The 11,816-nt window shown below is 47.9% G+C and overlaps 1 protein-coding gene across 1 annotated transcript; it reads right to left on the bottom strand.

Moving 5' to 3' along the window:
• Nucleotides 1-1,025: 1,025 nt before the first annotated feature.
• On the bottom strand, nucleotides 1,026-10,924 carry LOC146355496 (vomeronasal type-2 receptor 26-like). Its single transcript, XM_084829907.1, has 7 exons — nucleotides 10,855-10,924; nucleotides 10,346-10,440; nucleotides 8,542-8,599; nucleotides 6,894-6,967; nucleotides 6,378-6,605; nucleotides 3,015-3,183; nucleotides 1,026-1,978 (listed from the first exon to the last, which is right to left on the bottom strand). The coding sequence occupies exons 1-7, from the start codon at nucleotides 10,922-10,924 to the stop codon at nucleotides 1,026-1,028; spliced, it is 1,647 nt and encodes a 548-aa protein (XP_084686033.1).
• Between the last annotated feature and the right edge of the window lie 892 nt (nucleotides 10,925-11,816).

Genomic DNA, 11,816 nt, shown 5'->3' with positions numbered 1-11,816 from the left:
GTAAAGGCCTCATCTATGCAATATTACAGGAGAGTGCCCAGAGGGGGGTGGACACCCGTCCATCCCTATATTAAACACATTTAGAAGACTTAAGGAAAAGTAGCTAAGCAAAGCTGACAAGAAAGGAAATAAATAGGTTAGTTCCCAAAAGCACAGCTGAGCACTTGTGGAAAGACAGCAACAACAACAAAATGTTAGAGAAATCCTTGTTTCGTGAGAAACATACATCACCAGTTGATAAGATATCATTTAAAGATGAGAGGCAAATGCAGGAATGGAAGGTCATTCCAGCTGTCCCCACAGAACCCAACATTGGTTCTCATGGGATGCTACATCTGTCCTCAGAAGGACAATGGCAGCAGCCCTAGATGACTTCTCTACAATATTTTTGCTACCAGCTCAGAAATGACATGTGGGTAAGGCATTTCATTTTAAAGGGAAGGCTCCTTTCTAATTCTTAAGGAGCTTAAGCTGTGTTTTGTTTGCAACTACTATGTATTTTTATATTTGTTCCATGCCCTTATATCATAAAATGTAAATCAGGTAGAATTTTGAGATTTTGAGGTAAAAGATGAAAATATATGCGTTAGTCCTCAATTTCTAAAACCAGAGTCTGAATGCCAGACATACAATAAATGTACGGTTCCTAGGTGACACCTTTGTACCTGGAATATGCAAGAGATGGTCACCTGCTGATCCTTAATCACTAATTACCCAACTCCTATAGCATGATAGCCCAGGACAAGGACTAATCTGTCACACTTATATACACACTCTGAATAATCCTTCCCCACAATGGCTCCATTCGAGATGGTCTGTAAAAATCTGAGCATCACCCAAGCAACCATTTGTCAGAATTGCACACAGAGGAAGTTCACACCCAAAGGAAGAATATTATCACCATACTGATAATACATTTGGAAAGAAGAGAGATTTGTTAGAATAGCATAAAAATGAAGTTCACTCCCAAGGCAGGTACACTGGTTTTTATTACCACCATGTTGTACAAAATAAGTGTATTTCAATCATATGCAGTCTTTTGGATTCATGATTAGATGCTCCTTTTTATTCAGATCTGGCCTCAATAGAATAATGTAGCACTTGGGGATGAAGATGCAACCCAGTAGTCCCAAACTGGAGGCCAAGATGGAGAAGACCTGCACAGCTACCATGTATTTCCCTTTGGTGCTCAGGTAGGTTGGCACAAAGGACACCCAAACACTGCAAAACACCAACATGCTGAAGGTGATCAGCTTGGCTTCGTTGAATGCCCCAGGCAGCTTCCTGGCTAAGAAAGCCACCATGAAACAGATGACAGCTAGGAAGCCCATGTAGCCAAGGGCACTATAAAACATGACGGCAGACCCTTCGTTACATTGCAGGATGATCTGACCAACCTGGGAATGTATATCGGACTCTGGGAATGGAGGAGAGATTCCAAGCCAGATACTGCAGATGCCCAATTGAACACCGGAGCAAGAAATCACAATGGAGTTTGCCAAACTCTTCCCCAGCCATTTCCTCATCCTGTTTCCTGGCTTTGTGGCTAGAAATGCCACCACCACCATGATAGTCTTTGCCAACAAAGAAGAGATGGCAACTGAGAAGATGATGCTGAAGGCAGTTTGTCGGAGAAGGCAGGTCACCTTCTGGGGCTGACCGATGAAAAGAAAGGAGGACAAGAAGGAAAGCAGGAGGGAGACAAGGAGCATGTAGGTGAGGTCACGGTTGTTGGCTTTGACTACTGGAGTTTCTCGATATTTAATGAAGATTCCTAAAACTAGACCAGTGATCAGGGACAATACAAGGGAAAAGAGAGCTAGGATAATCCCCCAAGTTCCTTTGTAGGAGAGGAAGTTGATAATTTTAGGAACACATTGATCTCGGTCTTTGTTTGGATGCTCATCATCTGGACATGTGTTACAATATTCTGCATCTGAAAAAAAGAAGACCATCTGCAACAGTATAATAATCCAGCCTTATCAGAAGGCTAGTGCACTGAAAATGCTTTGGATTACATTTCCTAGCATTCCTGACCATGGGCCATGCTTGCTGGGACTTCTGGAAATTGAAGTCCCAAGCATCTGGAGATCTACTTTCTGCTCACCCCTGCTCTAAATGTTAGGAGGTGAAAGCATATATCCCACAAGAGGAAGATGAGAAAAGGATGGGGGAGAGAGGAAAAACTAGAGACATGAATTATGGATCAGAAGAGGCCAGATTTCAGAATTCTATGCCACAATATGTGGTGGTAGCCTGTAGCTTTCAAGAAGGATTAGATACATTCATGGATGTTACATCTATCAGTAACTTGTAATCATGATAGCTATATGGTGGCTTCCGCATCCCTTTTTCCTTCTCTGTCTTGTCGTTCTGGATTGTAAGCCTGATTCATTATAAGCTGTTCTGGGAGAGTGTCTCTCTCTCTCTCTCTCTCTCTCTCTCTCTGAACTGAACTGGAAAAATCCATCCAGAGTTCACTGAGGATGTCCAGCATGGGGAAGATCCAGCCTAGGGATGGCGGAGAATTCTGCCACAGATTTCAGTGAGGCTGAATGCACTGGCATTCGGCCCCCTGAAATCCATGGTGGAACGGCCTGCCCCCCCGCCCCCCCATGGATTTCCCCCGGGACAAAGCTTACCTGGGGCAGATGTTCCAGACAGCGGCAGCTGCTGTGGCGGCTGGTCTTTCGACCGGCTGCCGCAGCCGCCATTTGCATCCTGGTCTTTGCCGTGATAGGCTACGTAAGTATTTACGTAGCCTATCAGAGCAAGCCAAGCAAAAAACTTTTTTTTTTCCCCCGAGACGGAGCGCCTCGCCCCCCACTGCGAATCACATCCGTGAACAGGTAAGTCACTTTCATACATCCCTAATCCAGCCCCATTGCTGCTCTCCAGACTTTCCAGCTTAGCTTGCATTTGTGAGCCGTACCAAAGGCTCCCCACCAGAACTCACTGGATGAAAGTCTCCTTCTCCCTTCTGGAGCCGCAGCAGAGAGAAGGGAGACTTTTACCCAGGCAGTAGCAAGGGCAGTGCCACGTGGCCACCACTGCTGCTGCTGTTGCCCACCAGCCGCTCCACATCACTTGCTCCAGCGAGAGCATTGTGCGGATGGATTGGCAATGATGACAGCAGTTGCAGAAGTCCACAAGTCGGCCCATCTCAGCACAAGTCGAGTTTGGCTGGCTCACAGGCAAGCAAGCCAGAGTCCAGAGGGATGAGGTGCCAAAAGCTAGGCAGGCCTGACCGCCCCCCCTTCCTGGGCAGGTTCCCCCAACATCCCCAGATTTCACCCCGCAAATGAAATTCTCACACATCCCTATCCTGAGCTCTCCCCACCTTGCTCAGTTGCTGTGCTCATCAGAATACACTCTGGGGCCATATTGTTCATGACACCATCTTTAAATGTAGGTTTCTTCATTGATGTGTAAAGTGGGCAGTGGATGGGAGACTGAAAGTGTCACAAAATCACACAAGGGGAGCACTGGTGCATCATGTTGAAGACTCTGCCGGCTGGCTGCTTTCCCCTCTGTACTCTATTACTTCAGGATATTTCTTTCAACTCACTTTAAATTAGTGAATATCTTAATAATTAACTATACAAACAGCCAGAAAGGAACCAGTGCCTAAAAAACCCTCCCCAGAACATGTCAGTGTTTGTGTGCCCAATTGCCTGAGGTGCAGCTCTTTGCTCTGGAGTCCCCTACCTTCCTGAGTGGAGATGGTTCCTTCTGCACATGGGACACAAGCATAGCAACAGAGGGGCTCTCCTTCCTTAGACATCTTGGCAAATCCAGGTTGACAACTTTCAGTACATCTAGAAAAAGGCACGGTCTATCCATGAAGAAAAATCCAGGAAAATTAGTCAGCCTGGAAGTTATATTGAAATTCTTGGAAATTAATGTTACAGTTGGAGGCAGCATAACAGGGAAATTGAGTTTCTTGGTTAAACATTGTACCAGGATTAAGACCACAATTAAGGAGGTTGAATAGGTGATTAGATTCAGAAAACTGAAAGTGGGGCATAATCCCATCCTTTCACCTGAGGAGGGAAAGAAATCGATGGGAGAGAGATTTTGGGGACCGATTTTGTCTCAGTGTTTGAGCCCATACCTGCCATGCAGAAGGTCTCATGGAGGGATGTCAGAGAATTCCGCCACAGATCTTGGTGAATACACTGGCATTCGGCCCCTTAACTCCGTGGAGGAACGGCCTGCCCCCCCCCGCCCCCCCACGGATCCCCCCCGGGACGAGACTTACCTGGGGCAGATGTTCTGGGCGGCAGTGGCTCTGGCAGCGGCTTCGGCGGCTGCAGCTGCAGCAGCTGGTCTTCCGACTGGCTGCCGCCGCCATTTGCAGTCTTGTCGGTTTATTTTTTTTACAAGATGTGATAGGGTATGTAAAGATTTACGTAGCCTATCATGGCTGGGTAAAAAACAAACAAACAAACTGCATACACAAATGGCAGCGGCTATGGCCGTCGCCATTTGCGTTCCTTATTTTTGGCTGTCTTAGTCTACATAAATATTTACGTAAACTATAATGGCGAAAATCAAGGGGAATGCAAATAGCGAAGCCGGCGCTATTTGCGTCCCCTTTTGATTTGCCGTTTCTAAAACGGTGAATCAAAAAGGGACGCAAATAGCACCCGCTACTCTATTTGCGTTCCCCTTTATTTTCACCATCATAGTCTATGTAAATATTTACGTAGATTAAGACGGCCAAAAATAAGGAACGCATGGCCACCGCCATTTGTGTACGTGTTTCCCCCCCCAGAGCCCTCCGCGGCCAGAAATCCGGCTGCGGACAGCTCTGGCCTGGCTGGGCCTGGCTGGCTGCTCCATGGAGCTACCGCGGAGCACAGCTGGCCGTGGAGGATTCCGGGGGGGAGGAATGGATCGCCTCCCCCCCCATCGAGGATTCCGGGGGGAGGGATGGAATGCCTCCCCCCCACCATCAACATAATCCGCAGAAAGGTAAGTGACTTTTGTACATCCCTACATAGCCTATCACCTCTGGGTAAAAAAAAAAAAAAAGACCAGACTGTAAATGGCGGTGGTGGCAGCCGGATGGAAGACCAGCCGCCGCCGCCGAAGCCGCCACTGGAGCCGTCGCCGTCCGGAACATCTGCCCCAGGTAAGTCTCGTCCCGGGAGGGATCCGCGGGGGGCGGGGGGGTGGCAGGCCATTCCACCATGGATTTGGGGGGGGCGAATGCCAGTGCATTCGGCCTAACTGAACTCCATGGCAGAATTCTCCACCATCCCTAAGAGAGAGAGAGAGACCATATTCACAAAGAACACTCATACTTTAAAGCAAATTTCGGGTCCAGCACATACAGAACAGACCAAGACATTGCCATACAATGACATACATAATGGGAGGCAGGGGTTCAATCCTTTCACTACCCTGCTTCCCTTTCTCTCTGTTACCTTCTGTGAAATTTGTATTTTGCTATCTCCATGCTCACCAGAACGGCCATTTTGTGAATAGGCACAACTCCTCATGGGTGCCATGTTGTGACAGCACCCACAACACTTTGGAACATTTCAAATATGCCCTGAAACAGTTAGAGGAACACTGGCCTAGCAGACTTTACAAGGGTTTCATATAATCATGCTAAACCTTTTCTATTCATACTAGGGATGGAGGAAAATTCTGCCACAGATCCCAGTGAGGCCAGATTCTTTAGAAATATTTACGTAGGCTAGAACGGTGAAAAATAAAGGGATGAAAATAGCTCCCACTACGCTAGTTGTGTTCCCTTTTTATGGCCGTTTTATCTTACGTAAGTATTTATGTAAGATAAATCGGTAAAAAATAGGGAACGCAAATGGCGGCCGCCGTAGCCGCCACCATTTGCGTACACTGGGGGTTTGTTTTGTTGGTTAGCCATGATAGGCTACATAAATTCTTACGTAGCCTATCATGGCTGCCTGGGTGGATGCAAATGGCAGCCGCTACGGCAGCCACCATTTGCGTCGGCAGCAGCCCGTTCACGGCTGGAAATCCGGCTGCAGACGGCCCGGAGCTGGCCGTCGAGGATTCCGGGGGGAGGGACGGAGCGCCTCTCCCCCCCACAAACAGAATCTGCGAAAAGGTAAGTGACTTTCATACATCCCTAATTCATACTATGTTATTTCTGTACAAATTAATGGATAGCAAATCACATTCCTAAAATCTTATGTGGAATAGCTAACAAAACTATAGAGCTTAAGGCAGCAGTCTTACACCCACTTACCTGGGAGTAGGCCCGACTGAACTTAATGACTAAGCTTTATTGAACTCAATGGGACATACTTCATATTAGAACATGTATAGGATTGCCTGGGAAGATATATTAAGAGGCATCAAAGGAAACACATAGTTTTTCCCACCTGGTTCAGTAACTTGGGCCAGCCAATGGCATTCTCATCAATGGTGAACTTGATCTCTGATGATTCCTGTCTCTCTAGACTCCCAACGTCCACTCTTGCAGAGGACTTGTTGGGAAACACCACCCAGTTCACGATATAAAAGTCCGATGCCAGTTCCCCGTTCTCATCCAAATAAGTGCCATCCATGGTAATATTGTAAAGCTGGAAATGCCTCAGGAAACGGTGAAGCTAGAATGACATTGGAAAAACACCCATTTGGTAAAGAGGAAATTCTGTTGTACATCTTGGCCCTCTGCATTTGGACCTGTAATCTGCAGTGAGTCTTCCAGGTTGATGAGCCCTGTTCAAGAATTGTGCCTCAATATCGAATGTTAGCTCATGTCCAAGCAACTGTGCATACAAGGTGCTTCCAGGCCTTGCAGCTCAAGGCAAAGTGGGGCAGTTCTGGTATGTCTCTAGATCTGATCAGGCTGTGATCTCTCCATGTCAAATAAACAATTGTCTTTGCCTCCATACCCAGATCATCATCCCATTATACAAAACTGAAAAGCAGAAGGAGGTCATCTGATACAGCCAGGGATGGTGGGTCTCTAAGGGCAGGAAGGGCAGAGGCTCCCCAGGAGCCATGTAAAAAGGGGGAAAAAAGACTCTTTCTTCAAGCGCTATCAAATGTTCCCCTTGTTGCAGCTGCTGCCACTCGTCCTCTCCTGAGCTGAGAGTCACCTTTTCCAGCGTGGAACCGTCCCTCCTTCTAGGGCTGTGCACTCTGCCCACTCTGCTTTGGATGCTGCTTTGGACATTTGGAAGCAGCCCCGCTCCACCTCGGACCGATTCAGACCTCCCTGGATCCGAATCCAAAGTGAGATCGGACATCAAAATCACTCATTTCTGACATTTTCCCTTTGACATGCATGGGAAAACATAAATGGCTGTAACTTCTCAATTTTTACGATGCAGACATGAAATTTGGAGACCTCTCAGCCCCCCTGGAGGAGACGCCACCTGCCAAATTTCAGGCTGTTTGGCTTAGTGAGTTGGTGTGTTGTTGTTTTTTTGGTAATAGGCAGAGTTACAATTCGATATTGTCCACAAAAACTCTCAAAGCATGGAGCTATAACTTTCGCTGTTTCCACAGCAGTGCATGAAACCCGGGCCCCTCTCAGCCCCCCTCAAGGGCATTGCACATGCCAAAGTTCAGGCAGTTTGGCCCAACAGGTTTTGTGCTAGGCATAGGGAAAATGTTATTTTTTCTACCAAAACACTCAAAGCAAAGTGCTATAAATTCTCACTTGTTTCCACAGAAGTACTGGCAGTTTAGGCCCCCCTCAGACCCCTTTGAGGATCTTCCACCTGCCAAATCTCAGACAGTTTGGCCATCTGGTGTTTGTACAAGCTGCAGGTAAAATGTGCTGTTCCAACAACTCAGACCAAGCTCAGAAGGGATAGTGTGAAGCCAAAATCACTATCCCTAATCTCTGCTATAGTTTTCTTTGAAGTGCAAAACAACCCCCCTTCAGAAGACTCACAGGCTCGGCCTCTCTTTGCCTGAATACACACATGACCTGGCAGGCGGGCTGGAAGAGGTGTTTTGTTTGGGTTTTTCTTTCTTTTTTTAGTGATATGCATTGTTCTTCTAGAACACACAAAATGAATATTTTGTATTTATTTTATATTTTCATGTTTGAGGGTTTTTTTAGCACACCAACCTGTCAAATTCCAAACAGTTTTTAATAAAAAACTATGATTCAAGGGAACTGAAAGAACCGAGAGTGTAGCAAGCACACATCATTATCCAGTTTTAAACTAGGTGTGTGTGTGCACAGTTGGTGATTTCTGATGACCTCAGGCTCTCAGTGGTCTTCTGACAGAGGCAGGAAGACACAGCAACCCTGCCAGGCGGGACCTGAGGTAGTCCTAGAGCTACTACATGCCAACAAGTACTTCTATAGGGAAGAGCTGCCTGGGGAGTAGCCATGGACCTTGGGAATAGTTACACTGGTTTTCTAAATGAAGGATTTATGAAAGGAAGGAAGGAAGGAAGGAAGGAAGGAAGGAAGGAAGGGGAATGAATGAACCAAAGTGCAATGCTTTGCCCACCAGGGCATATTCCTTAGGAGGAGCGGCCTGTGGCCAACAAGGTGGAAACAAGCCAAGTCAAGCCCACCAAGAGGGCACATTCCTTCATAGGGGATGACCCCCAGGGTGCCTGGGGCTCTACCACCCTGGGGCAAACAGCAGGTGCAAGTGAAAGATAGGGGCAGGCAGAAGGGAGTCACGGTGCATCACTCATTGGGCCTTGAAACTGGAGAATGTGCAGCACTCTCGTGCTGAGGACATCAGACACCTCTGACCTAACATCCATCCGTGGGCTCCCCTCTCCCACTACAGAAGGAGATATTGTTCCTCCTTTGGCAAGAGTGTAATCACGGACGCTGCCTCTGTCAGCATCCTCCAAGCCCAGAAGTAAATGATTGTTTTGAAAAATCTAGAAAAGACAGAGTTGAATGGACAACAACAAGGAATAGAACAAGCAGCAGTGAGGGCCAAACTACAAAAACAAACACAGCCCTCTGCAGAGTCCCCAACCAACCACCTCGCACAATGAACAATGGAACGGTGGGGGCAGGGGGAGGGAGGGAGCAAAGGAACGAGTGAAGAGCAAACTAGCTAACTAGTAGTAAATGTTTGATTGTAAAAATCTTGGAAAGACAGAGTTGAGACTAGAACGAAAACTAGGAGGAAGGGGTAGAACAAGGCAGCTGCACTGAGTGTCAAACTTAAAAAAAAAAAAAAAAACCCTCCCAACCGACAACATCATGCAAGGAACAATGGAACAGTGGGGAGGGAGTGAAGGAATGAGCCCAGAAGAAGGCAGATAAATGTTTGTTTTTTTACCAATCTAGGAAAGACAGAGTTGAATGGCTAAGGAAGAAGAAGCTGCACTGAGTGCATGCACGCACACCCCAGATCTAACCCAACGAGCCCTCTCCCAATGAACCACCTTGCTCCAAACCCAGCCTTTTACCAAACTATATATACCCCTCTCCTCCACCACTGTCTCTGATTGGAGACTGCTGGAGTGGGTTGAGCCCTGGAGTTCACATTTGCCAAAGCACACTCCCTCCTCCTCCTCCACTCGCCTTCCCCCCTTCTCCTCCCCTCTGCATGACCAGAACAGAAGTTGATACATTTTGGAGACAGCCTGTCCAGGTTGCTCAAAAGGGATAAGAAGAGCTCCGAATAGACGAGGTGGACCAAGGCGTAGGGGTGCATGAAATCCCACTTACCTGGCTCCGCTGGGTTCTGCGGGGGGGGGGAGGCGATCCAGTCCTCCCCCCAGAATCCTCAATGGGAGGGAGGCAATACGGTCCTCCCCCCTGGAATCCTGCCTGGCCGGCTCCGCTCCGTGGCCAGTCCACAGAGCCACCGGCTGGGCCGATCCACAGCAGGGCCTCCATCCGCTGCTGGGCTGCTGTGGACGCAAATGGCGTTCTGCATAGGGGACACCGTTTGCGTCCCTACGCTAGGCCGTGATAGGCTACGTAAATATATGGAGCTGCTGCCAGGTAGGTCCATTCTGGGGATTTCAGGGGGTGGGGGGGCGTACTCCATTCCGCCATGGATTTCTGGAATCCATGGAATCCGGGCATCCGGAAAGAATCCAGCCTCACTGGAGTCCGTGGAGGAATTCTCCAACATCCCTACCGAGGCTTTCAGTTCAGGGAACCCTGGTGCTGGTCCGATCCTCTTCATATCATGATGAGGTGCCTCCGAATCAGCCTGCTTTGCCTCAGGCTTCATACTGAAGCGGTGCACAGTACTACTGTCTTCAACTGCGCCTGCTCATGTGCACGCAGAGCCTTCAAATTCTTCGAAGCTGCCCAGTTGTTCTGGGCAAGCCTGCTGCCTCAAGGGACATTTAAAAGGAAATAATAGGTAATTTGCTTGTGCAAGTGCTGAGCCTGTACTTTCCAGTTGAAGAATACCCCCTGCCTCCAAAGGGAGGGTGTCTCTTGTCTAATGGGGGTGTCGCCCTTCAGGGCATTGCTGCCTTGATCATGTGCTGAGGAAAGCCAGGAAATCATTAAGTTAAAAAAGAGGTGGAGAAAGGAGAGAGATAAGTGAGAGTGTGGGGCTCGCTCATGATAGTTGCTTACTCACTAGCAATATCTCTGTTTACTTTGAGGAACCAGTTTATGTCTCTTTCTTAAGTGTGTGTGTATGACAGAGTGCATCAGTTAAATGCATGTTTATGTCTCTTCTGTGTCTCTGTGCTATATGTTGTAAAAGGAAAAGTTTGTATTTTTCTACAAAGGAAGAGATATTAATTGTTTGCTTCCAGGAAAGCATGGAAGATGATTTCCACTAAAATATATACTGAGAAATGTTTTTGCATTACAACATTTACTTTCTCTCTCTCTCTCTCTCTCTCTCTTTATATGTGACTAAAGTACTGGGGGCAGAGTAGGAGACTCACTGCAGCGGGCGAGCCTGGGGCCCGTCATGGCCTTGAGCTGGCCCTGGCAATATGGATCTGAGAATATCATCCTTAGTGGTGACAGCATCATGATTTTGTAGGATTGTGTGATGCACCCAATCCCTGTTCAGTCATGATTCTCTGTGGAATGGGAGTTGTTTCTGAAACAAGCAAATGTGGGTCTTGAGGAATGCTTTTGCGCAGCTGTGATTTCTCCACAATGTACAATCTTAAAGTTTATGTGCCTCAGTTCTTCCTTTCTGTGGTATGTGTTCCTGTCTGTTGGGGATACAAATACCACTTCCTGGGGATACAAAGTCCCACTTCCTGTGACTCATTGGCTCCACCTCTGAAGGCCTGTCCTCTGTCTCCCTCAGCCCCCATCAAATTAGCAACCAGTCTCCCCAGGAAACGGCCACGAAGGCCTAAGCCAGTCCCAACAGGGGAGCTTCTGCATGAATGTTAAACTGACTCAGAACAATGATCTTGAGAGACCCCAACACCACATCGACACCACCCCAGTGAGCCCAGGTTGGCAGATCGCTGAGTGTGGTACAGCCATTGAATCCCCATTTGCTCCTGGACACCTTTTCAGATTTCTGACAGAGGCACCTGATAGACCACACAATGCTCACTGCCACATCCCTTCCCCCAGCTGGGTTCAAATCGCCACAACGGTTTCACTCCAAAGCTCACTAGCTTACTAAGGATGGTGCGGGTGCATAATTCCATTCAGGAATATGGTGGAACCTTACCCCGCACCCCTGAGCCCTGCTCGCTGAGCCTCTTCCCATGCTTGCCCTTGCCTGTGCTTGGTGAGTGGCCCGCACTCACCACAGTGGCCGCATTGAGCCCTGCAGTCACCACTTTTTGAAAAGTAAATGGTAAAAGTGTGCATTTTTTAGGGATCGACGAAAGCCACTTACCTGATCCCGAAGCTTGCTTCGCGGTGGGGGGGAGGC

This window comes from Heloderma suspectum, chromosome 2, assembly GCF_057233095.1.
Source record: "Heloderma suspectum isolate Gila_16-S chromosome 2, 16-S_ref, whole genome shotgun sequence".
NCBI lineage: Eukaryota > Metazoa > Chordata > Lepidosauria > Squamata > Helodermatidae > Heloderma > Heloderma suspectum.
This window is presented reverse-complemented; position numbering and strand designations above follow the sequence as displayed.